The sequence below is a fragment of the Dermacentor albipictus genome, chromosome 5 (assembly GCF_038994185.2).
Source record: "Dermacentor albipictus isolate Rhodes 1998 colony chromosome 5, USDA_Dalb.pri_finalv2, whole genome shotgun sequence".
Taxonomy (NCBI): domain Eukaryota; kingdom Metazoa; phylum Arthropoda; class Arachnida; order Ixodida; family Ixodidae; genus Dermacentor; species Dermacentor albipictus.
The window spans coordinates 173,759,246-173,778,277 of NC_091825.1; the positions used below are offsets into that span (position 1 = coordinate 173,759,246).

Below are 19,032 nucleotides of genomic sequence, written 5' to 3' on the forward strand. Positions count from 1 at the left end.
CGCCCGGTGGAAGTGCGTAGCGTGGTGGTCGGAGAAACCCGAGAAAAACGAACGCGCTCTGGCTGGCTCTGCCAGCTTGCGGGTAGCCAGAAGTGAAAAATTAAAGAAGCCCATTAAATAGGTTGATGATGATGATTATGTATTTCTCGACGCACACATTCCCCACTGTTTTGCCAAGACAACTACACGATCAACAAGAACAGCCTCGAAAAGATGCAAGGCATGAATTTGTTCAGTGCATCATCTGCAGTCTTGCCACATCACGTGTGCAACCACGTTAAGTAGCCCTAGTTGAAGTTGCATCTGCTGATGCAAACACTGACATTGCTGACTATGTAACATGAATAAACTGTGTCTTGTGAGTCATGGAAGTGTTATGTAGCGCAAAATAACAACAGACATGTGCATCGCATCTAATAAATTTAAAGGAACCCCAAACAACCTTCGAAGCCTCAAAAATTCCTTGAAACGGGTATTGTACCTTGCAGGAATACATCACTGAAAGAAATTTTTGAAAAGGCCTAGTACAAGCAGGTATAAGGAGCATAATATCAACCTTTCTAAAGTATACTTTTAGAAAGCCTCGTTGGTGCATATGTGACATAATTAAAGAGCACAAAAAAACAGACATGCACGAAAGACAAGTGCAGACATGGGACAGTTGACAATAGCACTCTTCCCATGTCTACCCTTTTCTTTTGTGCCATGTCTGCCTTCTCGCTCTCTTTAATCATGTCAATAAACCTTTCTTGTTCTCCCACAATGGCTTCTGTTCTGAAGAAGTTGGGCAGTGCCTGCCCATGGTGTGACATCACCTAGCTTCAATTTTGTGTTTCTTCTTTCTGCGGACGCACATGAGTGCTGTTGGCAACACATACTTTCGGTTGCTGTTACTGTACTAACGTTGGTCTCATCACATTGCTGTGCTACTGCATAATAGATAGTTGCGCACAGCTGCTTTTTCTCGTACTGAGTGGCATGAGTAGCACTGTTCCTTTTGCACTTATCTCCACTACAGTCACACATTTTAGAAGGCTCAAAGGAAACATCGTCTTTATGTTCGCTTCTACGAATATGTCAGCATCGTGCACATTGTGGGGTTTTCACCCGTGCTATTGGGACAAAGGAACGACAACACAGTAGTGCAAACAATCACAAGGGCATTTATTGCACCTTTCATAGACTAATGCCTGCTAGCCGAGTTGCTATCCATAAACATGCCGATGGGCGCACGACAAATTGTTGAAGTCCGACTCACTCCGACTGGACAGTGGGCGAATATGTTCGCCCCATGCGGCACACTAATGCCTGGTCGTGGCATGTTCAAACGATCGTGTTCGTCCATTCTGGTGTAGGCATCATGAGACGGTCTTGCAGAAGCAAGGACCAGTGCACATGCGGAACCCCCACATCGCTTGCCGACCCGGAGCCAAAGTGGAAGAGCCTACTCCCTGTCGGGCCCGACCAACCCCACCGTCTGGTGGCACTAGAACTGTCACACTAGCGCCATTTCTCGTAATGCGCTGCAACCAGACCGACTGACACCTGCACTAAGCTACATAAAGAAGCCGGATTACAGGAGACGCGAGACATGTGGGGAAAACATATCAGGGGATGCGTGAGAGTCACGCACCCCCACAACATCAGCTAAACGATGAAGGCTGCACTCTGGACTTAGGTTGAAAGTATTCCTAACGTAATGATCTCTGACCATGATGGCAACTTAACTTGAAGGTGTGCAACTTGGGGAGCAGATGACTGGTTCCATCTTTTTCCACTCGTATGTGAAGGCTCAGGCTGGTTGAAGAAGTTTCAAAAAAAGTTTAATCTCCTTGGGGCTGGAGCATCCATGTTACCTACAGAGACCTCTCGGAGCTTGCAGTTGTCCAAGCATCACGGAGGCGAGAGGGCTCGTCATGGCACCCCAAGGCTGCTGTGTATCATAGATATGTAGGTGACGCAGCTGTGTGCAACCGTTGCTATGTGCAAGGCATTGCTGGTGTGCACTTGTGCTCGTATGCTCTAGCCTGTCTATGCTATGCCCTGCAGGGATAGCTTTGCCCTGCAGGGATAGCAGACAAATCCAAATAGCACATTTTGAAGTGTTATCAATAGCTCAATACGAAGTGGTGTCTGCGAATGTGTCTAGATAGGAGTGACCAAGAAGGAGCTTGTGCTCTCTTGTGTCCTTTGTAGATGCTGACCGCTATTCCTCACAAGGCGCTGTAAGCGTAGCGTATGGGGGGTTTGGGCTTAAGTTTCACATGGTTCGAGGCGAGTTGAGGGTTCAAAAATAATCAAAATGAGCGAAACCTGATGGCCATGACACCGATAAGCATTGTGGCCCAAGTTTCATTCTTATGTGGGTGGGGGCGGCCAAGTCTCAGCTATTCATCGTCAACTATCGGTCATGAGCACTTAAGGGGAACCTGCACAATGACATGAAATGGCAGCCACTGACAGCCCCAAAATGGGTAAGGAGAAGGCTTCTGTTTGAAAAGAGCATACTTAAAAAAAGAAGGCAACTTCGTACTCCGCTTGTGTGCTCTACGTGCCACACACGACTGCAAATTGTGGCTGAGATGCTCACGGCATCGTGTACCATCCGTGGAAAGTAGTTTTTCACCAAGACCACAGGGTGGTTCAGGGCCCCTTTAACATGCACTCAAGTCGTGTTGATATGGATGCCACCCCCACTTAGAAACAGTTACGTCATTGTGTTACATTTGCTTGACCACACTATATTTGCATAAAAATTGCACTGAATGTCCATCATTGGGTTATGTTTGCTTGAGCATGTTATATTTACATAAAAATTACACTGCATTTGTTTCAGTAGCACTACATTTGCATAACATTTGCTTTAACCTTTCCCATGAACATTAACGAAAGCTTGATTTATCCCCAACTCCCTCTTATGCGTGAGATCCGCCAATTTATTTTTGATGGAGCGCACTTCAATGGAGGTATTTTTCGCTGGTGGACATGCCTCTGGAAATCCCTTAGACATTTTTCTCACCTTTTTCAGGGGCTTGGGTCAGGTGACACTGCTGAGTCCATACCAATCGGTGTTATACACCTGGGACGACCCAACTCTAGAAAGAACGCTCATGTGGAATATTTACAACAGGAAAAAGCCAGGATTCATTGCATACATACAACAGGTGAGCTGAGTGCACCTCCAGGCTCCTTCATTCTTCTGTGGCTCCTTTTTTGTGTGTGTGGTAATCTCTCATGTCTTTGGCCGGGGCACCATTTATTGGCGCCCTGGTCACGAACCACTGAGTCAGAAACACCTATATCAGAACTGTGGCATGTCTTTGCAGCTCTGGCTTAGGGTTTTCCAAGTTAGGTTTTCTGAATGGCCTAATTGAATCCTGCAGTGAAATTGAGGAATTTTCATGAAAGAAAAAAGGTGGACACTTTCTTTTTTCGTAAAAATTTCTCCACTTTGCAGAATTCTGCGGAAGTGATTTGCTAAACCCAGTGCATACCTGCCAGCTTTTACGAAAATGCCTGATGTTTAGTGATTGTTTGTGATTGTCACATTGACACAAATATTTTATGATCTTTCATTGGCGCATAATTTAGGGCAACGACAAAAGGCAAATACAGTTACTAAGTGACTTTTTAAGGCCCAATTTTTCAGACACATTCATTCAGCAGTCGCACTCATGCGGCAGTGACATCATCTGATAGAAACAATGTATAACAGCAACCAAATCTTTAACTGTCATTACGTGAATATTGCAGTAATAAATTTCATAGGCATTTCTGCTTGTCTTTTCACCTTGCGGGTCTCGGCAGAACTATTACGTCAAACCCTTGCCTTTGCTTCTGAGTTGTTAAAATTCAACTTCGCCTGCCATCTGCGAGCCGCTTGGTTAGCTCAGGTGGTAGAGCGGCTGCCCCGGAAAGGCAATGGTCCCAGGTTCAAGTCCCGGACGACGAATTTTCCTTCAACTCCAAAGCTTTTAATTTGAGAAACCCGTATGGGTTTCCTTTGTAGCACTTAGCTACTTTTGGGTGGATGTCTCACTTTCCCTTTATTAATTACTTCTCCACACCTTGCGGGTTTCTGCAGAACTATTATGCCAAACTATTGCCGTTGCTTCTGAGTTGTTGATAAATTCGACTTCGCCTGCTATCTGCTTGCCAACTGGTTAGCTCAGATGGTAGAGCAGCTGCCCCGGAAAGGCAGTGGTCCCTGGTTCGAGTCCTGGACCAAAACTTTTTCAACTTTCAATTTTTCTTCAACTGCGAAGCTTTTCTTTCGAGGAACCCGTATGGTTTTCTTTTGCAGCACTTAGCTACATTTGGGTAGATGTCTCACTTTCCCTTTATTAATTCTCTTTCTCTGTGGCACAGGAAATTGTTGCTGCAACTATATAGAGCAGAGTGTCTGTTAACAGCATCCCTACAGAACAATGTCTATGAGTGTTTAATGAACACTAAATGTATTGAATAAAGAAATAATATTTAGTATCTTTCAAAGAATTTTTATATTTCTTGCCTTCCACTGTAATGTGTTTCGAATTTTAAGGTTGGTACATCTGTCAGTGTTTCTGTGCTTCGAGCTGTCAAATAATTCAGCCTTGCACTGGGGCATCTGCTAGCCTCCTGTTCATCTCACATGGTAGAATGACTGACCTGGAAAGAGGCTGGTCTCACCAAATGAGATCCCCGCACGAAGACAAATTTTTCTTCAACTGCAAAACTGAGAAAGCTGTACACTATTGCCTTGTAGCTTTGCACTAGTTTTTGAGTAGATGCTAGTTTTTTTTGTTCGTAAATTTGAACCCACTTTCCAATTCCTTTCTGTGCTTTCCAAATTCAGAAAAGTAATTTAACTGAAGGAAGAAAGAAACGTGAACGCTGCTGTGCTATTTGTAATGGCAACCTCAAACTGGTTACGGAACCTCCTCGATAAAAATTTGTCTGTGCTGTTTGGGAGCGTTAACAGTACATGTGCCTTAAAAAAAAAAAGAGGAAAGGTGACGCACTGCACAGTTACGACTGCTTGTGCGATGCCATGATTTGCAGCAGCACATGTGCAAGCAAAAAGAAAAACAAGAAAAAAGTGAGGTGCACCTCTACTCTAATTATTGGCTGTGTTGTTGTGGCATGCACTGTGGCGGCACCATGCATTGGCTAAATTCATTGCAGTCGCTAAATAGTGCTCAGCTACACTTAACAGCCAGGCTTTGTCATGCTTGTCTGGATAAAGCAAGTCTATGTGGGCTGGGTCATCCCAATGACCTGTGATAATCTGGGCTGGGAACATTTCCCGGCCATGAGTGAAGGACAACACGTCAGTCGAGGGCATACCATGCACTGACTAGCCCAGTCATGTGTGCCTTTTACTGACCGATGCGGTGGCACCCTCCAGTGATCAAGAACCTCAAATGCCTCCCACCCTAAGTTAAATAAAAAACCCAAACAATTTTGAGGTGATCAAGTGTAACAATAGCAGCACTTGAGTTATGGGAAGTAGCTCTGTACAGGCCAACGAACCCTGGTGCCCCGTTGGGGAGCCGTGGTGACAGGTGTTTGACGAGGGGACACTGCACCTTCTGCAGCCCTTGGCTGCCTTGGTTCCTCAGTTGATGCCCCTGGACAGGAGATTTCAGAACTCTGGTCTGACAAGTCAGGTGCCACAACCTGCCCTGCTGGCTTGGATATGTCAGGACTGGGCCCAGGAACATCAGGGTCCGTGACTGTGCTGGACGGTTGGCTATACTCAGCCTGGGGTAGCAACGCAGCAACGATATGGCAGCAACGATATCGTCATCCATTGCAGGCCACCATACATGGCTCCGCCCTACAGCTTCCATCTTGGATATCCCTGGATGGCTCTCGTGAAGCAGCCTGTGTCGCCCTGGAGTGACACAGGGACCAACACACGGTTGCCCCAGAGTACGTAGTTCCCTTGCACACTCATCTCGCGGAACCGCGTTTCATAGGGTTTCCCCTCAGGTCCCATGTCCAGCTGGTGGCCAGTCCACAAGGCTTCCCTCACTCACGAAACCACTGGATCTCGAGCAGTGACATCAGCAACAGCAGCTGACGACAGCGTTCACGGGTATACTCCCGCCAGCATGAAGACATCAGCAGGGCAGTCCACGGGAAACTCTATTGTGGGAAGTGGTAGGCGACATAAGTTCGTCCGAATGTGCTATGTGGCTACCAGACCTGTAGCTTAGTGTATATCGATACTCGGACAACAGCACGGCCCATCCTAGCACCCTGGGAGAGCAGGACTCTGGGATAGGTCTGTCTGCTGCGAGCAAACCTAGTAGTGGCTTGTGGTCAGTGACGGTTTCGAACGGACGACCCCACAAGTACTGTCTGAACTTCGTGACCCCAAACACAAGCACTAACGCTTCCTTGTCCAACTGGCTGTAGTTATTTTCTGCAGCCACCAGACTTCTAGACGCAAAAGCAATGGGACACTCTTCCCCGACGTCTCACGCTGTGCCAAGACTGCCCCCAGCCCTTAAGGTGAGGCATCTGTGATCAGCACAGTTGGCCTTGCAGGGTCAAAATGTGCTAAAACTCTAGCGGACGTAAGCAGCTCTTTGCTTTTCTAGAAAGCTTGCTCCTCCTCAGACGTCCAGCACCACCGGGCCCCTCTCCCCAGCAAGCGGTTCAGGGGGTGCAACACACCAGACAGATTCGGCATGAACCATCTATAAAAGTTGATCAGGCCCAAGTAGCTCTATAGCTCCTTCACATTCTGAGGCACTGGTGCTGCCAGCACGGCTTCAGTCGTGGTTGGGTTCGGTTGAAGACCGGCTGCACTGATGACGTGCCCTAGATACTCCACCTTAGGTACCAAGAACTCGCATTTAGAAAGCTTGAACTGCAGCCCGGCTCTCCTCAGTCACTCCATGACTCGGCACAAATTAGCCCAATGGTCGCTGTTGTTGGTGCCGGTCACCAGTATATCGTCAAAGTATACCATGACATGGTCAAGATTGTGCAGAAGGTTCTCCATCTCGCATTGAAATAAAGGCGGGGCTGACAACACCCCAGACGGAAATCGGTGGAACTGGTACAAGCCCATCGGAGTGTTGATAGTGACAAATTTTGTAGAGTCTTCGTGCAGCTTAACCTGCTGGTATGCATGTCTCAGGTCGAGCTTTGTAAACTTAGCGCCTCCCGTTACCCTTGCAAACAGCTCCTCGATGCGAGGGATTGGATACGACTCCAGCACCGTCACTGGGTTGACTGTCATCATGAAGTTGCCACGCAGACGAATGCGGCCATCCCACTTTACTACAGAAACGATGGGCGTGGCCAATTCGGGTGTCTTTACAGGGCGGATGACTCCCTCATGCTCCATCCTCTGCAACTCCTCGGCAACTCTTTCTCGTAGCACAAACGGGACGACCCGCAGCTTAAAAAATCGTGGCTTAGCACCCTCTTGCACGATAATCTGGGCGATCACGCCGTCAAGGGTGCTCAGTCCCTCCGAGAATACTTCATGGAATTGACTCACCACTTCTTCCACGGATGTCGCCGCATTGACTCTTTCTGGCTTGCCGATTCCGAGCTGAAATTCTTTCATCCAACTTCTTCCGAACGACGTTGGGCACGGGCTATTCACGACGAACAAAGGCAGCACACTTTCGCTCTCACCGAGCTTCACGGTTGTCACAAACTTACCTACCACTGGCTTCGTGTCGCCGAAAAATCCTCTGAGGTGGACCTCCGATGTCTCCAGTCTAGCCGAGGGAAACAGCTGTGTAAACTTCCTCTCGCTGATAGTTGACACACTGGCGCCGGTATCAAGCTCCATGTCCAATGTCACCCCATTGTTAAAAACTTCAACATGCATTGGCTCTGGCTCAGCCGCTTGAAGCGTCCATAGGTTGTACGCTCCCTCCTTCTCCGGCCTGTATTCCATCGCCGCCAGCTCATCGTCCAGGTTGTCGACAGGTTTCGGAACCTTGCTTTTGCAGTCTGTGACATGCTTGACCGGCATACTCTGGCCAGATGACCTCTCTGCTCGCACTTGAAGCAAACGCTGCTCAGGTGATGGCATTGGGGTGCCGGATGCTGCCCCCAACAGCGGAAACAAGGGCCCACTTGCCTGCTGCTTGGTTTTCACAACATTCGCAGACTCCTTGGATTGTACTGGTGTCGCTTGGGGTAGCTGAGTACATAATGCACGGGAATCTTTCTGTGCAGCCTCCATGGCAATGATGGTATCTTTTGCGATCTCAAACTCCAAATCTTTCATTTCCAGCAGCCGAGTCTGCATTGTGACATTGTTAATGCCACTCACGAAACGATGCGAACTTGCAGTCATCGGCAAGCTTCTTTAGTGATGTGATGAAGTCGCTAACTGACTCTCTGTCCCGCTGGTGTCGAGAAAAAAAAACTTGAAACTGGCCACAACCTCCGATACCTTTGGCGAGTAGTGCTTGTTCAGAGCATTGAAAATTGCAGCCAAGGTGGTGTTGGCAGGCTTCGTAGGGGCTAGCAGGTTCCGCAGCAGCGAGTACGTTTTTCCGCAGTAGCGAGTACGTTTATGATCCACAGCACATCAGAAACACGGCAGTCTTCTTCGCCTCAGCAATGTCGTTCGCTGCGAAGTACAGTTCCACCCGTTCATGATACTCGGTCCAATCCGACATATCCGCGCCGAATGGTTCCACCTTTTCGATAACAGACATGGCCGATACAGGGGGGCGGACAACGCAGACGTGACCGTGGTTTATCGCTCGTAGCCAGTTGTGATAATGCGGGCAGGGAACATTTCCTGGCCATGAGTGACGGACAACATGCCAGTCAAGGGCATGCCATGCACTGACTAGCCCAGTCATGCCTGCCTTTTTATCATAGAGTTTCATATTGGTATTTATTTAGAAACTCTATGCTTTTTATTGACCGACGTGGTGGCGCCCTCCAGTTATCATCAACATCGCAGACCGTCTCATTGGATACTGTTTCATTGGTCACTGATATATGCACAGTGGTAGAACAGCTGCACTAATTGTGCCGAGCCTGCACAAAAGCATGTATAAGAGCGAAACCCTCCTTCTGTCGATGCTTCACAGCTAGCAAAACTGAAATCAAAACCAACAGCATAATATATATTGTCATCAACATAGAAGGAAACAGAGGCCCATGTATAGAGTTTCTAACTATACAGTAAGAAATTCTATGGGCCCATCAAAGTTGTCCAGTTCGTCATTCGCAAGTTTTTCTCTGACGGACGTACAATGTAGTGTCACTGTGCCACTGGCGCTTTATTTTGGTGTTCATCGAACACGCGTAATACCTCGCAGTTTGCCAAAGGAGGATGTCACATTCTAGGATTAGAGGTAAGCTTATTTTATGCGAAGCATATTACTAGAGCTCAACCCAGCTCCTCAGGCACGGCGGTGTCGCCTTCAATACCACGTGACACCGTGACGTCACGACAGAGGAGAAACGGGGCTCCAACTCGGGCCGTCGTTCGCGGCGTCACGGCGGTATATAAGCAGCTGCGCTTGCCTCTGCTGGACACTCACGAGGTGAGATGCCTCCTGGAGACAGAGCTGCTCGTTGGAATGAGAAGCGAAGGTTGCGGCGTGCTACAGAGACTGTTTCTAGGTGGCTTTGCTATGGCGCAGCGACTACGCGCCCCGTATCGGACACGGTGAGCGTCGAGCAACGCAGCGTTCGGCGCGTCAACGAATTGTGCGCCTGAGCAAGCGCCGCATGCCTGAGCCGACGACACCGGCTTTCCTGCGACACGAGCTCCTTAACGCTGTCGCGTTTATTAAAATAAAGGCTAGTATGCTTCGCATCCTGGGCTTAACCTTAGCTAAGCCACAGCCAGTTTTTTTTAGGTCTGTGGGTAATACCGTGGTTTTGTAAAAGTGCTGCTGCGATAAGAATCAAACATGGTGCATAGTTTAGAGTGGTATTAGGTCGAACTCTGCCACCCCAGACCACATGCTCTCTGTTGACAGGCGGTGAGCTTTGCCGCAACATCCTCGAAGATAGCGGTGGCACGATGGGCGTCCCCGACTGCTGCGCACTATAGGTGCGCAGCAGTCGATTGCGCACATCGGTTGCATGGGTGCACATCGAATGCTCCAAGGGTGCCATTTGAAAGTAGCGGCGTACGCATGCAGCAGCTTGGCTAGTTCGACAACGTCAACGACGCATTGTACGACATTGGCATTGCATTTGTCGCACTGACTCCTCCTTGTTGCCGCGTTCTGCGCCTACCACCCCTCGCGAGGACTGGCAGTTTGCATCCATAAAGACACGCGACAGCGCGCGCTCACTGGCTCACTCATAGACGCCTTGGCAGATGCCACTTAATACTTTTTTATTGACAGTGTTTCAAAATGCTTCGATTGACGGATGTGGATATCGCAGCAGGAGTAGCGGCCAAACAGAGATGCTGCCGAGGTTGATTCTGCAAGTGCTGATGTTGCCCCGCTCTCGACTTCAACTAAGACTGGGCCTCTTTGATTTTCGAAGTTCTGGCAGCCTGCTGGGAGCCAGACGGCAGCCAGTTAGTTCCGGTTCTGACAGGAAGTCACGAGGGCAAGGATCCCAAGACAACCCGAACCTGCCCGAAGTTTGCAAAATCGAGCGCCGGTACAGCTGGCCAAATGTAAACATGCTACCAGCATGGCAGCACCCGTCGAGGCCGACGCGCGCTCGGCGTAGTCGGCCCATTTATGCGTTGCCAGCTTGAAAATATATAGTTGCATTCAGGAATACGCTCACTTTCGCGCGACTCGGCGCAGGACGCGTACTCGGCCAACCTCGCCTTGCGCAGCGCAACAGATGGCCTCCGACGAGGTGGATGACAAGACGCGAAATCGTGATTGTATACTCGAAAGCGATCACGAAAGCGCACAGCTAACTAGCCCTGGAGGTAGTTGAAATAGCTGGAGGATCCCTGCTCGCAGCGATCATGTCGACCACCAGCGACATTGATGAGTTGGCGTTGTGTCATCACAAGTCATGAAAAAGCAGGTTATCGGGTACGTCTCATACGCATAAAATTTTGCGCCGACCTGCTTGGGCTTCAATTTCAGAAAGTTTGTTGTGGCTGATGGTGCATCTCATTTAAGGAGCTGGGGACGCGGCTGGCGCGTGAAAATGCACGTCGCCTGTGACCAGCGAAACGTTTCACACGAAAAACAACATTGGTCGCAATCATGAGAGCAATAAGCCAATGTGTGTGTGTCTAAATGTACCGAGTGCAATCAGTGTATTCTTAGATCAACGGCCTGCAGTTCGAACACATATCGCCTTCGAGCTGCCACCTAAGCATACGACGGAGAGACGGAGCGAACATGGGCTAACTGCAAAGCCTTCGCTAACTGCAGAGAAAGGAGAGATATACATACGCGAAATATGTGAAAAGGAACGCCACCAGAGAAAGACGAACCCAAAATGTATTGCAATGTGTGAATGAGCATCTACAGCTTGCGTGGAACACGATGCAGATAACATGCACGCATGAGAGCGCGGCGCGCTGTTCACCGCCGCGAAGAAGCAATCACACACACACACACACACACACAAAAGCTTCAAACGGTATACCACGGCTCGTATCACACCGCTTCGCGATGCGGAACGGAGCGTTAGCACCTAAAAAGATAACGCTAGAAGTAAGGAAATCCGAAGATGACCGTAGACAGTTGGCTGAGCAAGGTAAATTTAAGTCCTCAAGCGCCCGCGTTGCAATCCGTTAAGTCCCCGTAAAGATGGCGGCGAGCACCCATCGCATCTTTTAGTCATCTGCTAGCCAGGGAACTTCCAGAAAGCAGCCAGACCAAAATCGTCCTGGCAGGTTCTGGCAGCCCGCGGGTAGCCAGAACCGTCCAGCGCGAGCAAAACGAATGCTCGGTGGAAGTGCGTAGCGCGGTGGGCGGAGCAACCCGAGAAAAACGAAGACGCTCACTGTAGCTGCTTTGGCCATTCTGTGCCACTACTGCGGCACAATAAAGGGCACCAGCCTATCGGTTGTGGATCATTAGACTATGTTGTGGACTCCGTGTTTAAGCACGCGGCTGCCAATAAGAAGCATGCCTCACTGGTGCAGTACTTTCAGCCAAATAAATGATACTTTGTGTAAAACTTCAAGTGAGTAGTTACTGTGCCTCGTTTGGGGCACGATAGGGGATTGTTGTTTGGAGCACGCATTCGGTTGCGCCACGCACAATTAGCCTAGGCCGCGCCAACTTCACATGGCTGACAAAGGCGTTGCAGCCTAGACTAATTGCACGCGGCGCAATCGACCGGGCGCTCTTGGCTGATGTAGTCAGTGCGACCAAGGCCATTTGCACGTGGCCCAACCGAACGCGCGCTCCGAACAATGATCCCCGATCGCGCCCTTGGTTCATTGATTGATTTGCAGAAGTTTTTGACGTGTTTCTTACGTGATTTTCTATGTCAAATTCTGGCCATATAGAACTATTCTGTGATGCCGTGCTGTTTTATATATCGAAGTTCGACTGTATATTGCATAATGTCACGTTCAGTGCAGGTGCGTGTACTCGATTGGTCTTGCAGTAAGCCTTTGCCCATAAGCTGCGACTGTCGCACTGCATTGCATCTAACGCGCATCTGTATATGATATCTGTGGTGCCTTCTCTGTGCCGCTTTGACGAACCCGGCCGTTGTCCTTTCGTCCTTGCGTCCTTTCCTGAGCGTACTTGCAGGTTAAGCCTCGCGCAAAACCATCTCTACAACATATTGACTATATCAGTTAACATTTGCATGGTATATGGTAACCACACGTGCGTTGGACCCTGCACCAAAAGTACTATCTGCTGCACCAAACCGGCTTTTTGCCTGCGCCAGGACGTGCGCCAAAAGGTGAAATGGCTGTTCCACCACTGTATACAATGCCTTTTGTTTCTGTACACTGTCACCACACCACACACACGAGCAAAACATCACAGCCCCATATGTCTGCCACCCTTTGTGAAAGGGCTGGACGCTGCTTCTTCTGTCCCTGGTTTCAGGTGGTGGTAACAACTTTATTTCGTCAACAGAAAGGATTTGGTTGACTTTAGTGGGCTTCAGGGTGCGTGAGGTGGCCGTCCGATTAGTTCCTTCAGTGCCACGTGTTATGGTTATGAGGCCCTGTCTGTCGGCCACTTCCAAAGCCCAGCTGATGGCCTACAGTTGAACCGCCGGGTCCAAGCTAGACACCGCATCCTCCCACTCCTGCTCGTTAGAGTTGCCATTCTCTTTTCGTTTTTCGATTGTCGCATTTGAATAAAATGCATTTTAAATCTGCCTCTGTGACCCCACAGAGCTTACATTTGGGGCCTTGGAGTATATATAGGAGTTGGGGAAGGCATTAATTTGTAGCTTCCGCTATGCCACTTGTTGAGGTTTATTAAGGTTTTGTCTGGCATTGGGAGTGTTTTTCTATTTTTTCTATAATATATTGTAATCTTGGGGTAGGTAGTAGGATCAAGGTCTCTCTGGCCGACCTCAGGACCAGCTCACCCCCTGCAAAATCCACCACTCTGGGGCTTTTGATGGCACCCCTACAAGCCCCTAGGGGCGTGTACAGCAAGGCAGCTTTGGCCACTTACGAAGTAAAGTTACTGCTTTTCTGGCAGAACTTTTTCAGATGCTCAGTTATTCAGACCTTTTGGTGTTCATCAAAACTGAGAATGGGTGGGTTGGTGTGGTTTCATCTTTACAAAAAACTGTGCAAAAGATACGTGGTTGAGCAAAGAAACAACAGACATGGGCGCTGTTCCCAGTCAGACTCTAATAGTGCAGTGGTAAATGACTTCAAGTGAACATAATTAGTACATGTTTGCATGTTATATATGTTTAATGAAATGGGCTGATCTTTTCCGGTATTTTAAGGGCCCTTGAAGAACATGTAAAATGGACATGTCAACTGTGTTGCAGGATGGTTTCGGCAAAGAAAAAGTTTCATTTCGATCGCTTCGCCCTGCAGTCAAGGAAACCAACAAAACAACTAAGAAGGTGTCGACTGACCAGAGCAGCACAGATGGTGAGTTTAGAACAAATCATTTTTGAGACGTTCTGCATTGTAGGTGGCTTAATTACAACTGCAGTGCAAATGCTGCACAAATTGCATGTGTTATGCTGAAACTACATTTTAGCAGCAAATGGTGTCAAGCAGGTCCATGAATGTCTAAAATGTTTCATGTGCTAGTGGTTCCCAGTTACTGTTATCAGAACGTAAGCTGTGAGTAAACGTGCTTGAACTGGATGCAAAGGAAACCGTCAGCATGATGACACAGAGCATCAGAATAATCGCGGCACTGACAGCCAAATGCATTTTTTTGTGAAGCAGCACATGTGAAACAACGGAAGAGTATAGCTTCCGATATCTTGTGTGTTCATGGTACTTTATGATAACAGTATTCAAAGATAGAAGTTTGTGACAGCTGTGACAGTGGTCCAATAGATAACCATAAAGATTATCTAATTTAAATTCTCCTGATATTGCAGGTTAAAACCACTATTCGCAATACAAGTATCATAATATCAACACGACCTGCCAGGATTGCTTAGTGGCTATGGTGTTTGGCTGCGAAGCACGAGGTCACAGGCTTGAATATCTGCCATCGCGGCCGCATTTTAATGGGTCCGAAATGCGTAACACCCGTGTACTTATATTTAGGTGCACGTTAAAGAACCCCTCCCCTGTTGGTCCAAATTATTCTGGAGTCCCCCACTACATTGTGCCTCATAATCAAATTGTGGTTTTGGCACGTTAAATCTCATAATCTTTAATATCAGCACAACCCTTATGCAGAAGTTTAACAACATGAATCAGGTAACATCAGCTGCAGTAGTCAGGTAACAGAAAAGAAAGTGCAGGATGAAACATGGGCTTTAAGGTGGTGCAAATAAAAGCAAGAACCTATAGTCACTTTAATAGTGCAATGAAAACATCACTATTTGCAACATTCATGACATGAGAAGACAATCTATTCCAATCACAAAGTAGTTTTAATGTGAAGCAGTCTTTGGCTCATTCTTGGCTCTTTGTAGTAGGTAGGTTTCTGTCTCACCTCACTTTAAAAAGAGAAATGGAATAATGTGTGACCGATGCGGGAACCAAATCTCTGCCGTCGAGCACAGCGGTTGAGGCCAAAGTAAACCGGCTTTTTGAAACACATGCACACCATGCCACTTTGTCGTCTTCTATCCTTGTGACAGCCCATGCTTTGCGGCACCGTGCTAGGCTACACTATCGCTGGGACTGGCCTACCTTGCCCTAGTGGTTTCCTCATAGCAGCTCACGCTGCATAGCAACTGCTTGGCTTTGTACGAACTTCATGGTCATCCAAGTAAATCAAGTTTTAACATTTTATTGCCAAAGTACAGACGCCATAGTCGTTTTAGCATACACCACATGATATAGTCATATGTACGTACAATTGCTTAACACATAGTCACTGATGGTGTCATAATCCGCATTTCTGTTGCTTATGTTCATCCACTACTTATGTAGAACTCAACAATTGCCATGTTGTAGGCTCACATCGAACAGCTGGCGTAGAAATCATGCCATTGCTGTCATAGGATCGTCTACCACCTGGTTGCTGTCGTACCCCTCCATTCAGACACACATGTACTGGCGACCCACACAGACAACTACACAATTTGCAGGAGCACATTGGTCCATGTGTCATGGTGTTGCGGAATTCTAAAATGCTTCACATAACATAGATTCCTGCAGTGTGTGTGATCTGCACAATGTCTTAGAAAAAAAAGACAAGTCAGCTTCACAGATGCTTTATGAATTATGAACACGTTGTGACCGGTAATGTGGTTCCATTATATATTTCTCCTTTTTTATACCGATATATGGCACGGTGGAAAAGCTTCAAACGTTTGAACATCAACATTGAAGAACATCAAACATCACATCCAAGCATCACATTTAGTTAGATGTGTTAATGGCTCAGCGATACATGAAAAGTCCTTGACAAATCACCTGTAGTAGGCAGTAGCGTAGCCAGAAATTTTGTTCGGGGGGGGGGGGGGGGGGCTACGCCACTGGTCCAATATATATATATATATATAGCTGCACGTTGCAGCTCAGCCTCCACCTTAAGAGGAAGCTTTAGCTCCGGTGCTCCTATTTAGGTACATGTAGAAAGGGAATTCGTTTTTCCCTGCAACCACTTCACCAAATTTGAGGAGGTTTGTTGCATTTAAAAGAAAAAGTTTAATTCTAGTGACTACTGGCTTCGAATTTTTCATTTAGGTGGTCAATTATTTATTAAAAATTGGCCAAAATTGAAAATTTTCAGAAAACGAAACTATCAAGTTTAAAACTCCGTGACTCAACAATGAAAAATGATATCACAATTCTGTGAATTGCACCTAATAGTACATCTACAGCGGACAAAATAGATATGTTACACATGAATTTCAAAAAAATTTAGTATTGTGGAAATACGGCTTTTGCAGAACCCTTGTACACAACGTAACCAATTCACGTAAGATACAAATTGACACAGCAAACTTGTCCGCTTTGACTGTTATAATAAATGCCGTTTACAGAACCACAATATCTGTTCTTCATGCATAGCTATTAGTTTTTAAACGTCGTGCTTCTATTTTTTCAAACTTTGAAATTTTCCAAAATATTTTAAACAAAATTCAGGCCCTAAATTGAAGTTGTTTCCAACAGGCACTAGGATTTAACTTTCTCTCTCAAATGCAACCAATTTCAATAAAAGCGATTAGCAGGATTATCTCAGAAAAGCGTTTCTGCGTTTTACAAGTATTTGAATAGGCTGCGTCGGATTGGGCCCGAGCTAAAGCTTCCTCTTAAACAATTTATCGAGGGATCAAATACATGAATAATAACTGCATTGTCATTGCCAAAGATGCTGCAAACGAATTCTTGAAAGCTATGCACTGTAAATACAAGTAAAATATGTATTTTTTCATAAAATATTATACTCTTATGTGCCAAAAATTGTGCCCAACATAACCGACATCAATGCTTCCATGTTTTTTGTCTATTTATTAAGTAAAGAAAATATCACACGAACTTTAGAACTATATCAGTTCGAAACCAGGAAAGCAGTGCATGTCGCTGATATGAAAAATTAAAAGGCAATGAACTGAACAAGTTGAGGACAAATATGTTAATGAAACTTTGTCATTCAAGAACCGTGCTTACATTCTTGTATATATGCAATGGCCAGTAAAAATGTCAATGACGCTGTCGTTTGTTCCAATGTATTACGCAGGAGTAGTTGTCCCCTGTCATGTATCGTGAGTAATTGCACCGAAGTTATAGTCGCGACAGAGAGCACGTATAAAAAGCAGGAGTTCTGCAAGATATACGAGGGCAAGTCAGATGAATGAGCCAACAACGGGGTACTTTATTTAAAAGTAGTCTTCATGAGAATTTAGACATTTGTCCTATTGACTAACGAGTTGCGTGATTCCCGTCTTATAAAACTCCTTGGGTTGCTGCTTCAAAAAGTCTGTATCTGGTTCCCTTGAGCTGTTTTTTCGATTGCCCCAAAATGTAGAAGTTGCAAGGTGACAGGTCTGAGCTGTATGGCGGATGTTGCAGCGTTTCCCACTTGAACTTTGCCAGTTTTGTATTAACCACATAAGCGACGTGGGGACAGGCATTGTCGTGGAGCAAGATGACCCCATTCGTCAATTTTCCACGTTGTTCGTTCTTGATTGCGACACGCTGCCGTTCTGGCGTTTCACAATATCGGAAACAATTGATAGCCTCTCAAGATTTAGCAAATTCCATCAGTAATGAACCCTGTCGATCGAAAAAAAAAGTCAACAACACCTTTCCAGCGGAAATGATGGCCTTTACGTTCTTTGGGCGTGGTAAATTTGAATGTTTCCACTGTAAGCTTTGCCGTCGTGTTTCAGGCTCGTAGTAGGGGCACCAAGGTTCGTCCCCGATCACAGTTGCAAACAAGAAGTCGTCATGCTCATTGTGATACCCGATCAGATGAGTCAAGGCAGCGCGAAACTTCTCCGTCTTCTTGCGATGGATAAAAATCTTGGGGATCCATTGCGCACCAAAGAGCCGATAACCGAGAAGCTCATGAATTATGGCGTGAACCAAACCGTGACTGATGTTCAGACGGTCTGCCAGTTCATTGATGCTTATCCTCCGTTCATGTTTCAGCAGCTCACGAACCTTTGAAATTGTGTGGGGGGTGATTGCACGATGGTTTTGGCCCGGTCTTGCAATGTCTTTGCAACGTCCTTTGAACCGTTTGCTTCAACGCTTCACAGTGGTCAATGAAATGCAGTGTTCAACGTACACCGCAGTCATATGGTGATTAATTTCTGTTTTGGAAACACCTTCAGCTGTCAAAAACTTCGCGACACTGAGCTGTTCAACTTTTGAAGTGTCCATTATGTGACGCAACCATATTCAACCCAGTGTATGAGAGCATTAAAGAACATTTATCTTCACACCTGCATCTCACTTTTGTAAATGAGACATGCCGTTCTCCTGCGCGCATGCCTCGCAGATAATGAACCGAACCATTATTGCGCGGTTAGGGTAGGCTCACTTTCATTTGACTCGCCCTCGTACATTAGAAATGCAAAGATACAATGGGATATGCAAATGCGAAAATATGGCTTGATAAAGGACAAAAAAGTGTCACTGGAAATAAAGTTCACTGCATGTATACACAAAACCTCGCAATAAGATATTTAAGTATACGTATAAGTCTCCAATGAGTCTATGTATGTAAGAAGAAGTAACTGTATATAATGCGTCAAACAAGGCAAATAAACATGTTGCACAATCATAGATTCACAGAATCCTATATTCCGCCCCCATTCCATCCACTCCCCTGGATGTATTGCATGCGACGGAAGGCGGTGCGCTTGCTCCCCGCTTTTGTCCTTTGCGCACACAAGACTGAGCCACCATCGTCGGCTCACCCATTCCACCTCCCCTCCTACGCTTTCACTCGCACATACAGCAAGCAGCGCGTGGTAACGATGTTATCACCCTTGGACTTTATACGAAACATGAGGGCGATGGCAGGAATG

General features: G+C 46.8%; 1 protein-coding gene across 12 annotated transcripts in view; it reads left to right on the top strand.

Annotated features, from left to right (window-relative positions):
• The window catches only part of LOC135897507 (intermembrane lipid transfer protein VPS13A-like), a 1,023,564-nt gene that overhangs the window by 735,537 nt on the left and 268,995 nt on the right, over nucleotides 1-19,032 (top strand). For all 12 annotated transcript variants that reach the window (XR_011514733.1, XR_011514732.1, XM_070539327.1 and 9 more), the window contains 2 exons: nucleotides 3,029-3,164; nucleotides 13,900-14,005. Coding sequence is in view for 10 of the 12 variants with exons in the window: in XM_070539327.1 (XP_070395428.1) it covers nucleotides 3,029-3,164; nucleotides 13,900-14,005 (242 nt within the window). In the remaining 2 variants the exon portion in view is untranslated. The remainder of the gene's footprint in view (nucleotides 1-3,028; nucleotides 3,165-13,899; nucleotides 14,006-19,032) is intronic.